The sequence below is a fragment of the Pelophylax lessonae genome, assembly GCF_965119305.1.
Source record: "Pelophylax lessonae genome assembly, chromosome: 6".
Taxonomy (NCBI): domain Eukaryota; kingdom Metazoa; phylum Chordata; class Amphibia; order Anura; family Ranidae; genus Pelophylax; species Pelophylax lessonae.
In genome coordinates, this window is record NC_138773.1 from 260,271,830 (window position 1) to 260,286,447 (window position 14,618).

At 42.6% G+C, this 14,618-nt stretch overlaps 1 protein-coding gene across 1 annotated transcript in view; it reads right to left on the reverse strand.

The window, feature by feature from the left end:
- The window catches only part of LRP2 (LDL receptor related protein 2), a 369,604-nt gene that overhangs the window by 33,610 nt on the left and 321,376 nt on the right, over window positions 1–14,618 (reverse strand). The window contains exons 69-70 of the mRNA XM_082260064.1: window positions 5,969–6,189; window positions 3,232–3,411 (exon numbers count right to left, since the gene is read on the reverse strand). Of these exons, the coding sequence (XP_082116190.1) occupies window positions 3,232–3,411; window positions 5,969–6,189 (401 nt within the window). The remainder of the gene's footprint in view (window positions 1–3,231; window positions 3,412–5,968; window positions 6,190–14,618) is intronic.

A 14,618-nucleotide genomic window follows, 5' to 3' on the forward strand; every position in this document is an offset into this window, starting at 1 on the left:
TGGAAGTTGCAAAGCATGCTGGGAATCCAGGAAGTTGTGGACAGAGACAGCTAGCAGAACTCACAACATGAAAGGAGCTTTTTCAAGTAATATTGGATTGCTAAAAAAAAAATATTCTTTGTATTAAAATTACAATGCTGATGTTATAAAATGAAAGTGTACGCTGTGACCAAAGATCTCCTTTAAATGTGCTGGTTCGCTGTGCACTAGAACATCAGCTTGTATTACAAAGCAAGAGACAATGATTATTGGGCTTAAGGAGCCACTAGAGAAGTTTTTCTCAACTTTTCTACCCTGGAGGAACCCTTGAAATATTTTTCAGGTCTTAGCGAACCTCTGCCAAAAATAAATATACCTACAATTCACGGTACATCAGCACAATCACTAAAATGTAGAATGTTTTAAGAAGGAATTCCAGGTTTGGATATTTTATACATAATTACATTGGTCCTGCTTGGAGAAATGTAACTATGTATATACCAAACCTGGCCAATGTCCCTGGAAGCTGGAAATCACTGAAGTAGACCCCGCTACACCAGTGACCTCCACTTGCTTCAAGATCTTGTGCTGAGTAACTGCGTTGCTGCATTCTAAACACAGGAAGTCAACAGCTTAGCATGGGCACCAATCAGAGAATTATTTGCATTTTCTGAATGATTAAAAGGCATTCTCTGATTGGACAAGGTGGAGAGCCGGGGAGGTGATGTCACTCCTTCAATCAGGCATTCATTCAAAAGAGGCAAAAAACATTCTCTGAATGGTGTCCATGCCAAGCAGCCGACCTTCTGTGTTCAAAGTGCAGTAGGGCAGCCGCTCAGCATGGGATCCAGAAGCAAGTGGAGTTTACTGTAGTAGCAGTTTCTACTTCAGCGATTTACAGCAATCAGGGGCATAAGGGGTATGGTGTATGCATAGTTACATTGGTTCAAGCTGGACCAATGTAACTACCGGTGTGTATAAAAACATCAATTCCTGGAATTCATCTTTAAATATAAAGATAAATAGGCATACTGAGTATATTTGACACCCTGGGGTTGATTTACTAAAACTGGTACACAAAGAATCTGGTGTAGCTGTGCATGGGAGCCAATCAGCTTCTAACTTCAGCTTGTTCAATTAAGCTTTGACAATAAAACCTGGAAAATGATTGGTTTCTACGTAGAATTGCCCCAAATTTTGCACACTCCAGCTATAGTAATGCCTCGTACACGACTTATCGTTCGCATTTTGTTGCATGATACTAGTATCGAATTCAACAATGCATATAAACGTAGGATTTTTGTCGTATGATTCTGGAAAAGCTTCCTGGTTGTGCAGCTACGTATCAGATAGTGCAAAACAAAAACAATGGCAGCCAGGCTTTTTCCGTGCTATTTTAGTGTTTTTGATCATGCGCAGTCTTTGTCGATCGATTTTTAGCGGACGCATAGTGCACTGATTAAATGATTGTCGTTCGCTAGGCTATCGTACAACAGAAGTTTTCCTGTTTGTCCCTTCAGATTTTGTTGGACGAACTGTCGTAATCAGCTGTCAAAAGCTGTGTACTAACAATCAGATTATCGTGCGATCAGGTCGAAAGCGAATTTTATCGTACGATTATCTGAACGTGTGTATGAGGCATAAATCTCCCCCATGATTTTACACCCTCCTGACCAGAAATAATAAGTAATAGTTTTGAAATGAAGACCGACAGTAAAAACCGCAGTCCCCTAACATTAATGACCAGTGTAAAAGTGCCCCGCTTGCATTTGTGGTCAGTGAAGATATGGGGTCAATTCATCATTGCACACTGTTCAAGGAAACCCTAGAAACCTCAGGAAGAACCGTGGTTGAAAAAAGCTGCACTAGGACAGTGTCGTTAGCCTAAAACAGGCGGTGGCAACAGAAGTTTTAACTGACAGGATCAACAAGTTTAAGGCCCCTTTCACACAGGCGGACCGTTCAGATCCGCCTGTCCGTTTTTTTGGCGGATCTGAACGGTCCCCCCATGCATCTCTATGGGGGATCGGATGTCAGCGGAGACATGTCCGCTGACATCCGATCCGTCAATTCTGGACGGATGGAACCCCTATTTTCCATCCTTCCATCGGATAGGATCGGATGGGATCGGATGAGAACGGACCGACGGTCCGTTCCCATCCGATTTCCCCCATAGAGATGCATGGGGAACTGACAGCTGTGTCTTCGCACACAGCGTGGAGACACAGCTGTCATCCTTCTGCTCAGCAGGGGATCGGCGGCTCGATCCCCCGCTGAGAAAAACGGAATCCGCCCTACAGACGGATAGTGTGAAAGGGGCCTAAAGAAGGCTAAATAGGAGAACTTTCATCAAAATTACACTATGGTATTGACATAGGATTTTTAAGGCACATCGTTTATTTTACTGTTAAAACACATTTTATTGCTCATATTTGTCTTAAAAAAAATATGAACAATAAAATGTGTTTTAACAGTAAAATAAATGCTGTGCCTTAAAAGTCCCATGCCAATACCATAATGAAATTTCGATTAGAGTTCTAATTTAGGGATGTGAAACTCAGGCTGGGTTCACACTATTGCAAATTGGATGGGGTTTCCCGACATCCAATTTGCATGTCAGGAGATTGTGACCGGCTCTCTATGGAGCCGGTTCAAATATCTCCAGAGCGGCTCTGGTGCAAATTGCACAGGAGTCCTGTGCATCTTATTTATTTATTTATTTCAGGTTCTTATATAGCGCTGTCAATTTACGCAGCGCTTTACATATACATTGCACATTCACATCAGTCCCTGCCCTCAAGGAGCTTACAATCTAAGGTCCCTAACTCACATTCATATATACATAGTAGGGCCAAAATCTTCTGATCTGTTTCAGGTCCGAATTCAGCCAAAAAATTTGGTGAACAGGGATGCACCAGACCCTGCAGTGAGCAGCTCCATGCTGCAGTGTGAACCCAAGCCTCAAACTTCATACATTTTGATTGGGTTTAAATAAGAGAACTTAATGAAAAAGAATGTTCACACAAACAGGGTGTCACTCAAATGCTGTTCCCTAGCAAGAAATTATGGATTGACATCCCTTACTGAAAGTAGAAGTTACATTTTGGTGGTTCTGTCAATGGTAAAGTGCTAACGGAGACACAGTGGGCAGTCTAATGTTGTCCCAAGCCGGTATATTGTATGAAACTAGAGGTCACAAAAGAACAACAATAGCACATGGTTTACATAGTAACTCAAAGGATTAACCGTTACCTGTATGGTTGTAACGATGAGCATGGTATATCCGCACTTGAGTGAGCCAGGGGTTTATGGTTAACACTTTCACTTTAGGACCTACTCCAAATTTATCTTTTTTCCACACTTCTCCTTTTTCTTTACTAGTCCAATACAAGTGCCCCTCAAACACGTCCAAACTATAAGGATTGCCCAGATCTGTATATGGGATAAACAATGTCAATAAGTAAACACTCAAAAACAGTAATTTCAGCAAGTCTGGACTTGATATGTAAACCACTAACAAAAATTGTAGGCTTTGAAAGATTTATAAACAGTGCTTTATTTTTGTGCCTTGTATTGCTTGATAAAGTAGAGCATACTTTCTTAAACATAATCACGTTTGTGAAAGAACATGTCTCCTCGGCTTTTCTGTTATACGATGTGAGTGCATTTTATACTGTGGGGCTATGTCAGCCAAATAAAACGTTTTATAGCGTTAAGCTGCGTTTACCTTGTTTTACATGCTTTCTTAAAACATTTTGATTAGCCTCATCATTAGCTGACTAGCTATACTAGTTCGATAACTCCACAAATCCCACATTCTAAATTCAAAATTTTTCATACTTTGCTCCATGATGAATTTACCCTTCACCCTCCCATTTTTAGTTAAAGTGATATGGCACAATACATTTTAATCTACAATATTGTATGACCAGTGTGTTATGAATAACGCCAAAAAAGCTTTTTGGTTACCTTTATTTACTTTGCTAGAAACCTATTAGCTATCCTCCTAGAATGAATCAAAATAATGAACAGCGTTGAGCCAATTCAGTTGCCTTAGGCTGACATTTAGCCTGCAACAATAGAGGTAGACAAGGTCCAACAAAATAGATCAAAAAGGGTTATTCTGTGCTCCTGATGCTTTCCCATAACATAACATACATTTAAAATCCTCTTTAAAGACCCAGTCCTTCTTAACTCTTTATTGACCCACGGTTATGGAAACCTACTGTACATGCCCAAACTAAATTTAGTAGTGTGTTGGTTAACTTGGTTATTTTATGACTAATTAGCCCAGTGCTTTAAGTGGCCCAAAAGAGGTGCTGGTACTCTATTATAGCCTATAAATTTTGTCCCCCACCCCACATCAGGGTCCCCACAGAGCACCCCCCCTGGTCTGGGCTGGGACTCCGGAGCAGGGGGACTCACTGGTGGTGACTCTGGTCTGGCTCTGGAGTGGAAAATATTCTTGGGGGGGTCACTGGAAGTTTAACATGGCACTTTATGGCAAAGAACTCTCTGAGGATCTGAAAAAAATAATTTTTGCTGTACATAAAGATGGCCTAGGGCTAGACTATAAGAACAGGTTCCACTTAGAAAAGGCCTCGCCATGGTCGATCGAAGAAGTTGAGTGCGCGTGCTTGGCGTCATATCCAGAGGTTGTCTTTGAAAATAGACATATGAGTGCTGCCAGCATTGCTGCAGAGGTTGAAGGGGTGGGGAGTCACCCTGTCAGTGCTCAGACCATACACCGCACACTGCATCAAATTGGTCTGCACGGCTGTTGTCCCAGAAGGAAGCCTCTTCTAAAGATGATGCCCATGAAAGCCCGCAAACAGTTTGCTGAAGACAAGCAGACTAAAGACATGGATTCCTGGAACCATGTCCTATGTTCTGATGAGACCAAGATAAACGTATTAGGTTCAGATGGTGTCAAGCCTGTGTGGTGGCAACCAGGTGAGGAGTACAAAGACAAGTGGGTCTTGCCTACAGTCAAGCATGGTGGTGGGAGTGTCATGGTCTGGGGCTGTAGGAATGCTGCCAGCACTGGGGAGCTACAGTTCATTAAAGGAACCATGAATGCCAACATGTACTGTGTATACTGTAGCAGAGCATGGTCCCCTACCTTAGGAGACTGGGCCACGGGGCAGTATTCCAACATGATAACCCTAAACACATCTCCAAGATGATCACTGCCTTGCTAAAGAAGCTGAGGGTAAAGGTGATGGACTGTCCAAGCATGTCTCCAGACCTAAACCCTATTGAGCATCTGTGGGTCTTCCTCAAATGGAATGTGGAGAAGCGCAAGGTCTCTAACATCCACCAGCTCCGTGATGTTGTCAAGGAGGAGTGGAAGATTACTCCAGTGGCAACCTGTGAAGCTCTGATGAACTCCATGCCTAAGAGGGTTGAGGCCATGCTCGAAAATAATGGTGGCCACACAAAATATTGACACTTTGGGCCCAATTTGGACATTTGCACTTAGGGGTGTACTCATTTTTGTTGCCAGTGGTTTAGATATTAATGGCTGTGTGTTGAGTTATTTTTAGGGGACAGCAAATTTACACTGTTATACAAGCTGTACACTCACTTCTTTACAGAAAAAAAAAGTGTCCTTTATTCAGTGTTGTCGCATGAAAAAGATATAATAAAATATTCACAAAAATGTGAGGGGTGTACTCACTTTTGTGAGATACTGTATATATAAAAATATATATATAGATATATATATATATATATATATTTTTTGCAATACTGTAATTGCATCTAAAAAACACAGTACTGATCAGAGACACTGATATCTTGAGAACCAAAACACTATATAAAGGTAGAACAGCACAACCAGGTTCATTCACTAAAGCACTGCTTAGGGCAGCAAAGCATAGCAATCAATCAGAATTTAGTTTTCTGTAGCCACAAAGGGCTGGTGTACTGGCCATACAAAAAATCTTTGCGGCACCCTACTGAATAAGAATGCCAAATATTTTCTCACCTCCAGATAAAACTGTCCGTCTGTCCGTTCCGTCATGTTTGATGGATTCAATGACATTTTCCTTGGAGTCACACCAATAAATCCGATTGCTATTGATATAATCAATGGTGAGGCCAGTGGGCCAACCAAGGTCCTCTGAAACGAGTACCCGTCTCTGTTGTCCATCCATCCAAGCATGTTCAATCTTAGGCTGTCGTCCCCAGTCTGTCCAATACATAATTCTGCATTGGGAAAAAGAAAATTCCAACATTATTCCAATGCACAGTCCTACATTTTCCATTGAAAGCCTATATTTGTAATACAAATACCTAAATACTATTAAACACAGTATACTATATAACATACACATCTATATATAACTATTACTAAACGCATAAAAAAAAACTATTTCTAGCTCTAACGAGCAGGGCCCTCTAGTTCCTCCTGTTTTAAACTGTATTGTAACTGTATTGTCTTCCCTCACATTGTAAAGCGCTGTGCAAACTGTTGGCGCTATATAAATCCTGTATAATAATAATAATAATTTCTGAGAAGCATGTGACTCCACCCTACCATGAGAAATGCTATTTCCTGGGGCCACTTTGCACTCCTTATATATTCCTAGGTAGATACTATTAAAGGGGTGTGTAAGGCAACAGGGAGATGGATGGTCAATTTTAGTTTGAAATACCCTTCAACTTAGAGACTAAAGGCCCGTACACACGTACCGATCGTCGGCATACAAACGTCGGTGGACGAAGGATCTGCCGATTGTACGCGTGTTAGTATGGTGCCTCCGACAGATGTCTGCGCACAATCCGCGGACAAAAGTCTTTCTTGCAAACATGAAAATATTTGTATGCCGACACCAGAACGGACGATTGTTCGCCTGTCAGTACACAATTCTGCCGACACACAGCTACAAATCCCAACACGCATGATCAAACCAAATGAGTTCCCGGAAGAATTTTCTCTAGTAAACTCAACATTTTATTCAGAAAGAACTTTCGGCTCGCGGAAGTCCAAGAAATAGGTGAAATGCGGAGCACATGCTCATCTTGATAAATGTGAGAAGAAGGAAGATGCTGCTCATAATGCCATACTTTTCTAATAAAAAGGCATGTGTTCTGTTATGATGAAGATAATGTTTGTCTATTCTATCTGTTCTATCAAATTTTAGAATTAAATAATTTGAACTCTTCACCATTATTTTTGTATTTTCACACCAAAGATCTAACTATTGATATGACCCTTTATTCTTTTATGAATTAATGTCTAAAACATATTTTTCAGGTTATGCACAATATTAAACATGTTAACAAATTCAGATAGGCCATTTTTTATTTTAAATTTTCTTTATTTTTTGGATCTCAGCAAAAAAAAAACAAAGCAAACATCAATACTTTCCGTATAATAAACTAAACATAAAAAAGGTCCATTTGGACAAAATTAAACTAGAAACTGGCAAACAGGGGTAAAATAAATAATAGGGGGTTACACAAATTAAAGTTGCTGGTAACTGTAATCAGGTTGCCATGAGGGCAGGTTTGGATCCTGCTGGCCATATTGCCACTGGCCATGTGGCATTTGGCGAGGTGGTGGGTGTTGTGGAGGTGGAGGTGGAGGTGGAGGTGGAGGGCACGGGTGCTCCTGGCATGCGTGGCTGTGCTCAGTAAGTATGCCGTTTTCAGCGTTTTGCAGCACATCCAGAATAATTTTTCTGGCATACTGACACTGCCTGAGGTCCACCTTATCCAGGATTTTGGCAGTCATATTCCCGAAGGACTCATTGGCCTCCGGTTTCCGACGTAGGGCTATGGTGGCCTCCTGGATAAACTCGTCGGTGATGTCATCCACGTGCTTCCTCTTTTGCCTCCGTTTGGCAGGAGGAGGTGGTGGTGGAAAGAGTTCCGCAGGCTCCTCAGGCTCCACAGGCTCCCCAGGCTCCTGGCTGCAACCTGGCTCCTCCTCAGTGACACTTCCCTGTTGATGAAATGAACAATTGATTAGAATGTTATAGTGTATATAAAAATGCATGTTTGTTATATTATTGTGAACAAATAGCAGACTTTACATACAGTGGCATATCTAGGGTCTCCAGTGCCCTTGTTGAGGAGCTGTATTTGGCAACAACCCCCCCCCCCCCCCCCAAGATCAATGTAAAACTGTAACCCACCCCCCAAAAAAAAATTAAAGGGCATTAAAAGTTTCTAATTTGCCCCTTGTTTGCCCAGTGTAGAGCTCTCTAGTGGGCAATCATTGTCTCAGGTGTGAAAAAGAAAGAGAGGGTTGAGAGATAGAGAGAGGGAGAGAAAGAGGGGGTGTGAGAGAGAGAGGAGGGGGGTTGCAGAGAGAGAGGGGCCTGAACTTGCAGAGGACTTGATGTAGGGCATTGAGGGTGAAGCAGTGCAGGGAAACATGAATAAGGAAGCCACCTGCCTTGCTGACCCAGAGTGAGAGACCAGAGACATGGAAGCAAGGATGGATGGATCATTTGCAGGAGCTGTTAGTTTGTTAGTTTTGTATTAAAAAAGGTTGAGCCAGAGGAATGCTGAGGCTACAGCAGTGTTTCTTAGGACCAGAGGTGTGCTGGGGATGCAGCAGTGTTTGTAAGACCGGAGGGGTGCTGGGGATGCAGTGAGAGGCAGTCTCAGTCTCCTGGTCTTTTGGCTCAGCTGCTCTCAATGTTTTACACCTGCATGAAGCAGCTCTCAATGTTTTACACCTGCATGAAGCTGCTCTCAATGTTTTACACCTGCATGAAGCTGCTCTCAATGTTTTACACCTGCATGAAGCAGCTCTCAATGTTTTACACCTGCATGAAGCTGCTCTCAATGTTTTACACCTGCATGAAGCTGCTCTCAATGTTTTACACCTGCATGAAGCTGCTCTCAATGTTTTACACCTGCATGAAGCTGCTCTCAATGTTTTACACCTGCATGAAGCAGCTCTCAATGTTTTACACCTGCATGAAGCAGCTCTCAATGTTTTACACCTGCATGAAGCAGCTCTCAATGTTTTACACCTGCATGAATCCGCCTGCAAACTGGGGGTTCTGGGGTGTGCAGGCTGAGTGGATTGTTAAAATAAACAATAAAACAATGCCAATGTTTTTGTGACCCACCCCCCTTGGCCTGCGCCCCTGGCGGTTGCCTGTCATGCCAACCCCTTGCTATGCCCGTTTACCTAAAGGGTCAATTATGGTTTAGCTTATAATTTTGTTACATGATTACATTTTAGCAGACAATATATTGTGAAATGCCATACCTGAGTAAAACTCTCCTCCAGGAAATCCTCATCCTGGCTTGGATCAACTGACACTGAGCCCTCTGCCGAAGTAGAAGGCAGTGTTGAAATTGACGGCCTGGATTCCATGGTGTCTGCCAGGAACCGCATGTTATCAAAGTACCACAGCCGTGGTACATATACATTCCGTGCCCCTGCTCCAGACTGGGTGGACTCCTCTATTTTTTTTAACTCCCGCCTGTAGGCAGTGCGAATACTGTTTATTTTTTTGCGGATATAAGTAAAATTTGCCCCAGGACAGACGGGCTTGTAGAAGGCCACCAAATGTTCCATGGCCTGTTTTCTGAGTTTTCGATTTTTATAATCTGCGGACTTGACTTGCCACAAACAGGGCAGTTGCCTGAACTCATCAATAAAACTTATTAAAAAGTTGTGGGTGGTGAAATTGTCCACCATATTGCAGGACAGTATATGCCTGCAAGACACAAAACAACACAAAACATATTAAAATAGCATGTATTTTGGCACATAATAAAGATATTCCTAATAAAAGCTGTATAGGGCCCAAAACACACACTTTCTATTAAAAGAGTCGTACCTTTGTTTGTGGGGAAAAGTCGTGATTCGCCGCTCGATCGTGCTCCAACTCTCGATATGTCCGCTAGCGAATCGTCGGCCGAACGATCTGGCGTCCTTTAAATACAGCGCAGGCGTCAACTCCTCCTCCAGTGGCGGGCTTGTGCAGGGGTGTGTACGTGCCGAAGATCAGGCCTACATGCGACACTCACACCTGAGGCAGTGGAATAATCATTGTTTAATTAGGAACCATGTCTCAACAATCTGGGAGCTCAATTAGTGGGGGCCGAAGTGATTGGGCCACCCGAAAATCAAGGGCTACACCCATGTCAAAGCCAGAAATGGTGGAGATGGTCTCCATTTTAGAAAAAATGGATTACGATGGAAAGTTGGCAAATTACGATCGGCCCAATGCCAGGAAAGATGGCATCATGGACAAGGTGGTGGCCTGTTTGGTCAAAAAATTCGGTGTCGAGCGATCGAAAGATCAGATTCGGAAACGGTGGTCTGACCTCAAACACCGTGAGCAGGATCAGCTTTCCCAAATCCATCGGATTTTGAAAAAAAGTAAGTTTTATTTTTTCTTTATTTTTTTAATCATGCAATATGTTTTTTATAATTTTGTGTATGTTGTATTAACATGTCTAGATTATAATGTCTATGTAAAAAGTTAGATTACTCATTTTAGTTGTCATGTCGTGATTTGATCGATCTATTGTTGATGTTTTAGTATATGACATTAAAAGTCAGGAAGCCATAGTTAAAAATATATGTATTGTGTTGCAACGAACGTTCTTTCCTGCACGAATCTTCTCAGCAAACATTCCTATTAATCACAGATTATTATTCAAACCTTTAAATAGGAGAAAAACGTAAACTCTGTGCCAAACAATGGGAAAGGAGGAGGAGAGGTTTGGCAGCTCCATCGGCAGTTGTGGAACAAGATGAGGACATGGGCACAGAAGGTGGCACAGATTCCACTAAAGGTAATTGGTTCCTATGCACTGTCAAACATTAATGTACCATATTTTTCGTAGATAACCATGTACATGTCTTCATATTTGTTACTAAAAGAGCTATCAAGCAGGGCACCATGTCCTAACAAATGTACCTCTTGTGACTTTTATGATATGGCCAATGTTTTGTATTATGTAGATGAAGACATTATTCCGGAAATAATCCTGGTGGAGCCAACAAGTGATGAGACACCAGAGCAACAAGAAGGTTGGTAGTCACAGATTTTTGTGTAGTGGTATCATAGAAATATGTGTATTTGCAATGATTGTTTAACCTTATATTCTTGTATTCCCTTACAAATTTACATTGCAGATGTTGCATCATGCCAGGATGTGGCATCCCCAGCCAGGTCAGAAGCCCGATCTCCTGGCAACTTGCCAAGCAGCATGGAAGCCAGTTCCGAAACTGTGGAGGAACCAGGACCAAGTGTCCAAGAGCCAATTGTGTGCCCACGTAGGTTTTTTCAGAATGATTTTTATCAGTGTTATTTTTAGCCTCCAATTTACAACACTAGTTCCCTATGGGAGCCTCTTTATTTGAATGGAAGTCGCACCGTAAGTCGGATCAGGATGCTCTGACTTGCGGGGCCACTTGCGTTGTGAAGATTTTTGAGGGGGAACTACACCCAAAAATTGAACAACCCACCGTGGGTGTCCCCCCAAGTTCACAACCAGGCCTTTTGTGTGTGGTATTGAGTTTGAGGGTATGCCCACAACAAAAAGACAGCGTGGGTTACCCCCAAAACCCCTACCAGACCCTTATACAAGCATGCAGCTTGTCAGGCCAGGAAAGAGAACGAGCAAGCGGACCAAACACCCCCTGGACCACAGCAGGACACATGCCCTCAACATGGGGGGGTTTTGTTGCTTTGGGCCAGGGGGCCTCTGCACCGCACACCCAAAAGCACCTTACTCCCATGTAGAGGAGGACAAGAGCCTCATCCCCACAACCCTGTCTGGTGGTTTTGGGGGGTCATGCGGCCAGGGGGTTCCTAGGACTTTGGAAGCAACCTTTAACAAAGGGTGGCCCCCAGATCCCAGACCCCAATCACTATGTGAATGGGTATGGGGTACATAGTACCCCTACACATTAACCACATAAATGGAAGTGTATGTGAATAACGACAGGAGACGTTTATGAAATGTTCTTAAATATCTTCATCCGGTCTTCTCCACTCTGCTCTTTGGATCTTCTCCTCTCCACTCTTCTGCTGTCCAATCTTCTGCTCTTATGTTGTCTGCTCTTTTGCCCTAGGCTCTTCTTCTTCCTCCTGTCCTCCTCCAATGCTGTTGCCGTGCATTCTGCCCGTCTCTGGTCTCTGCATCTTAATATATATACATTACAACCATGCCCTCACAATGACGTCATCATGCGTTCACACCCCTAATGAATATATAGTAAGCTCAGGAGACCGGCAGAATCATCAGCAACAGCATCGGAGGAGGACAGGAGGAAGAAGAAGAGCCTAGGGCAAAAGAGCATAAGAACAGGGTAGGTATTAACTCGAGAGGAATTTAAGATTACCTGGACACCAAATGTTTCTCTATTATTATGACCTCATGTAGGTGATTCACATTGACTCATTTTTTTTTAATTTTTACAGACCATGTTTTACATAGTTGCACATTAGCCAAATTGACCCGTGAGGCTCTCCAATGCTGCGCAGACCTGGAACAAATAAAGGAGACTGCAACGGCATTACAAATCAAAATGCGCAATTTTGTGGACATGATTGGCAAATTTTAAGCCACAATTTTACTAGGTTTTTAATGTTTGTATTGGGATGTTCCTGATGTTACAATTTTTTTAGAATGTTTTAGGGCATTTTAATTACACTCAGATGTTAAAGAGTGTACCCAAGTTTGGGAAAAGCACTTTACAACACCCTAACCCTAACCCTAACCCTAACCCTAACCCTGTGAATGTTTGATACTAAAACGTTTTTACATTCAACAATGTGTGTTCAATTCTTTATTAGACTTTAGTTGGGGGGTCGAGGTCTAAAGCTGTGTAAAGAAGCACTAAATGTATGATGGCTGTCCTATTCCCATATTTACATGTTAATGAAAGCATTTTGGTCACTGCCATATGCGAGTTGCTGGAGGTGTCAATGAAATGTTAAAGATACCCCCAGTTTTAACGCATATCACAGTGCGATCTGACATTTCACACAGGATCGGATCACACAAGTTTGAACGATTGTGCGATCCTATCCTGATGCGGCTGAATAAATGCATCATGTGCGACTTTTGTGCGAGTGCAGTGCGAATTGAGCCATACAAACTGTATAGCTGATTTTCGCATGAACATCTGATCGCATGTAATAAAGGAGCAGTGCGCTACGATATTACATGCCATCAGATGTGCAGTGTGAATTGAGACATACACTTTGTATGGCTACATTCGCACTGAACACGCATACAAGTCGCACATGACCCTTTATTTCTGATGTATCTGGATTGGATCGCACAGTGCTTAACACTTGTGGAATACAATCCTGTGGAAAAAGTAAGTGGCGGGTCACCCTTATGCAATGCTGGAAGGCTGCAAAGTCGCAGACTTCCCGCATCGCATAAGTGTGACTCAACACTCAAGGTACTAGCAGTCCTAGGATTCAATATGGCATTGATATTGCCAGTAGCAATCAGTGTAGGGAGATCAGTGTAATCTATAGTGTATTGCTTGTTCGTTGCTCTAGTTCACTTTCCATTACCTATATATATAACACTTTGAGATGAACAATGATCAAGTTTCACATAACACTGACATATCCTAACATTGGTGGGCAGTGAGAAGGATGTCATAAATGAACACAACATAACAGGTGTAGGTACTTTGTTAATACCCTAATGTATTATATGAAATATATAGTATGGGCAACTTCTGGACAATGAACACCAATGTAAGGTGACATTAGATGAACCTTGGGTGTGACCTAGTTCTCAATGTGACAGGGTTTGTGTACATTTTGTGGGGTGCAGAAGGCCCTTGTATTTACACCACTGGCTAAAAAATAACACATGGCCATCATCACTTTGGATCAGCTGGTGAGAGACTACAGTCAAGAAACACACTGATGAATGTATTAACCCTTCCAAAGTCACACATATATAACACATGATTAACCCAAATAATTGTGTTTGGCATATGTGCCCAAATGATTATAATCCACAATACAGAATCATTGCAATTTTTGTTTAATGTGTTGAAAAATAATATATCTCTGACATTTATCTTGTGTGTCCAATCTTTAACAAGATTAATGGGTGTGTGACAGTGATTGCTGCCAGGACACAGCTCCTCTCCCCACGAAATAGTCCAGATATTCCTGGCGGATCTGACGGGCCCTGTGTGATGCCAATGCTGACCGTCCAACTTCCATTGACGTCATGGACTCCACTTGGTTAGAAGGTTGGGCCTCTCCACTTGTACCTGGCATAGCAGGGTCAGTATCCAGTTGCTGCAATACATAATTTTGTGCATTCCTGCGTAGGAAGTTGTGCAAAATGCAGCAACACAAGACCACATTATCCACTTTGTACAGTGCCAGGTTTATGGACGTCAGGAATATCCGGAACCGGTTGGCCATTATCCCGAAGGCATTCTCCACAACTCTGCGAGCTCTGGACAACCGGTAGTTGTAAATCCTTTGGTCTGGGGTGAGGTTCCTCTGAGGGTAGGGCTTCATGAGATGCTCCCCAAGCGCAAAAGCCTCATCTGCGATAAACACAAAGCTCATACCCTCAACAGTTTGCTCCCTGGATGGCAGGTTCAGAGTGCCGTTCTTTAGACGACGAGCGAACTCCGTCTGATCAATAACTCCCCCATCCGA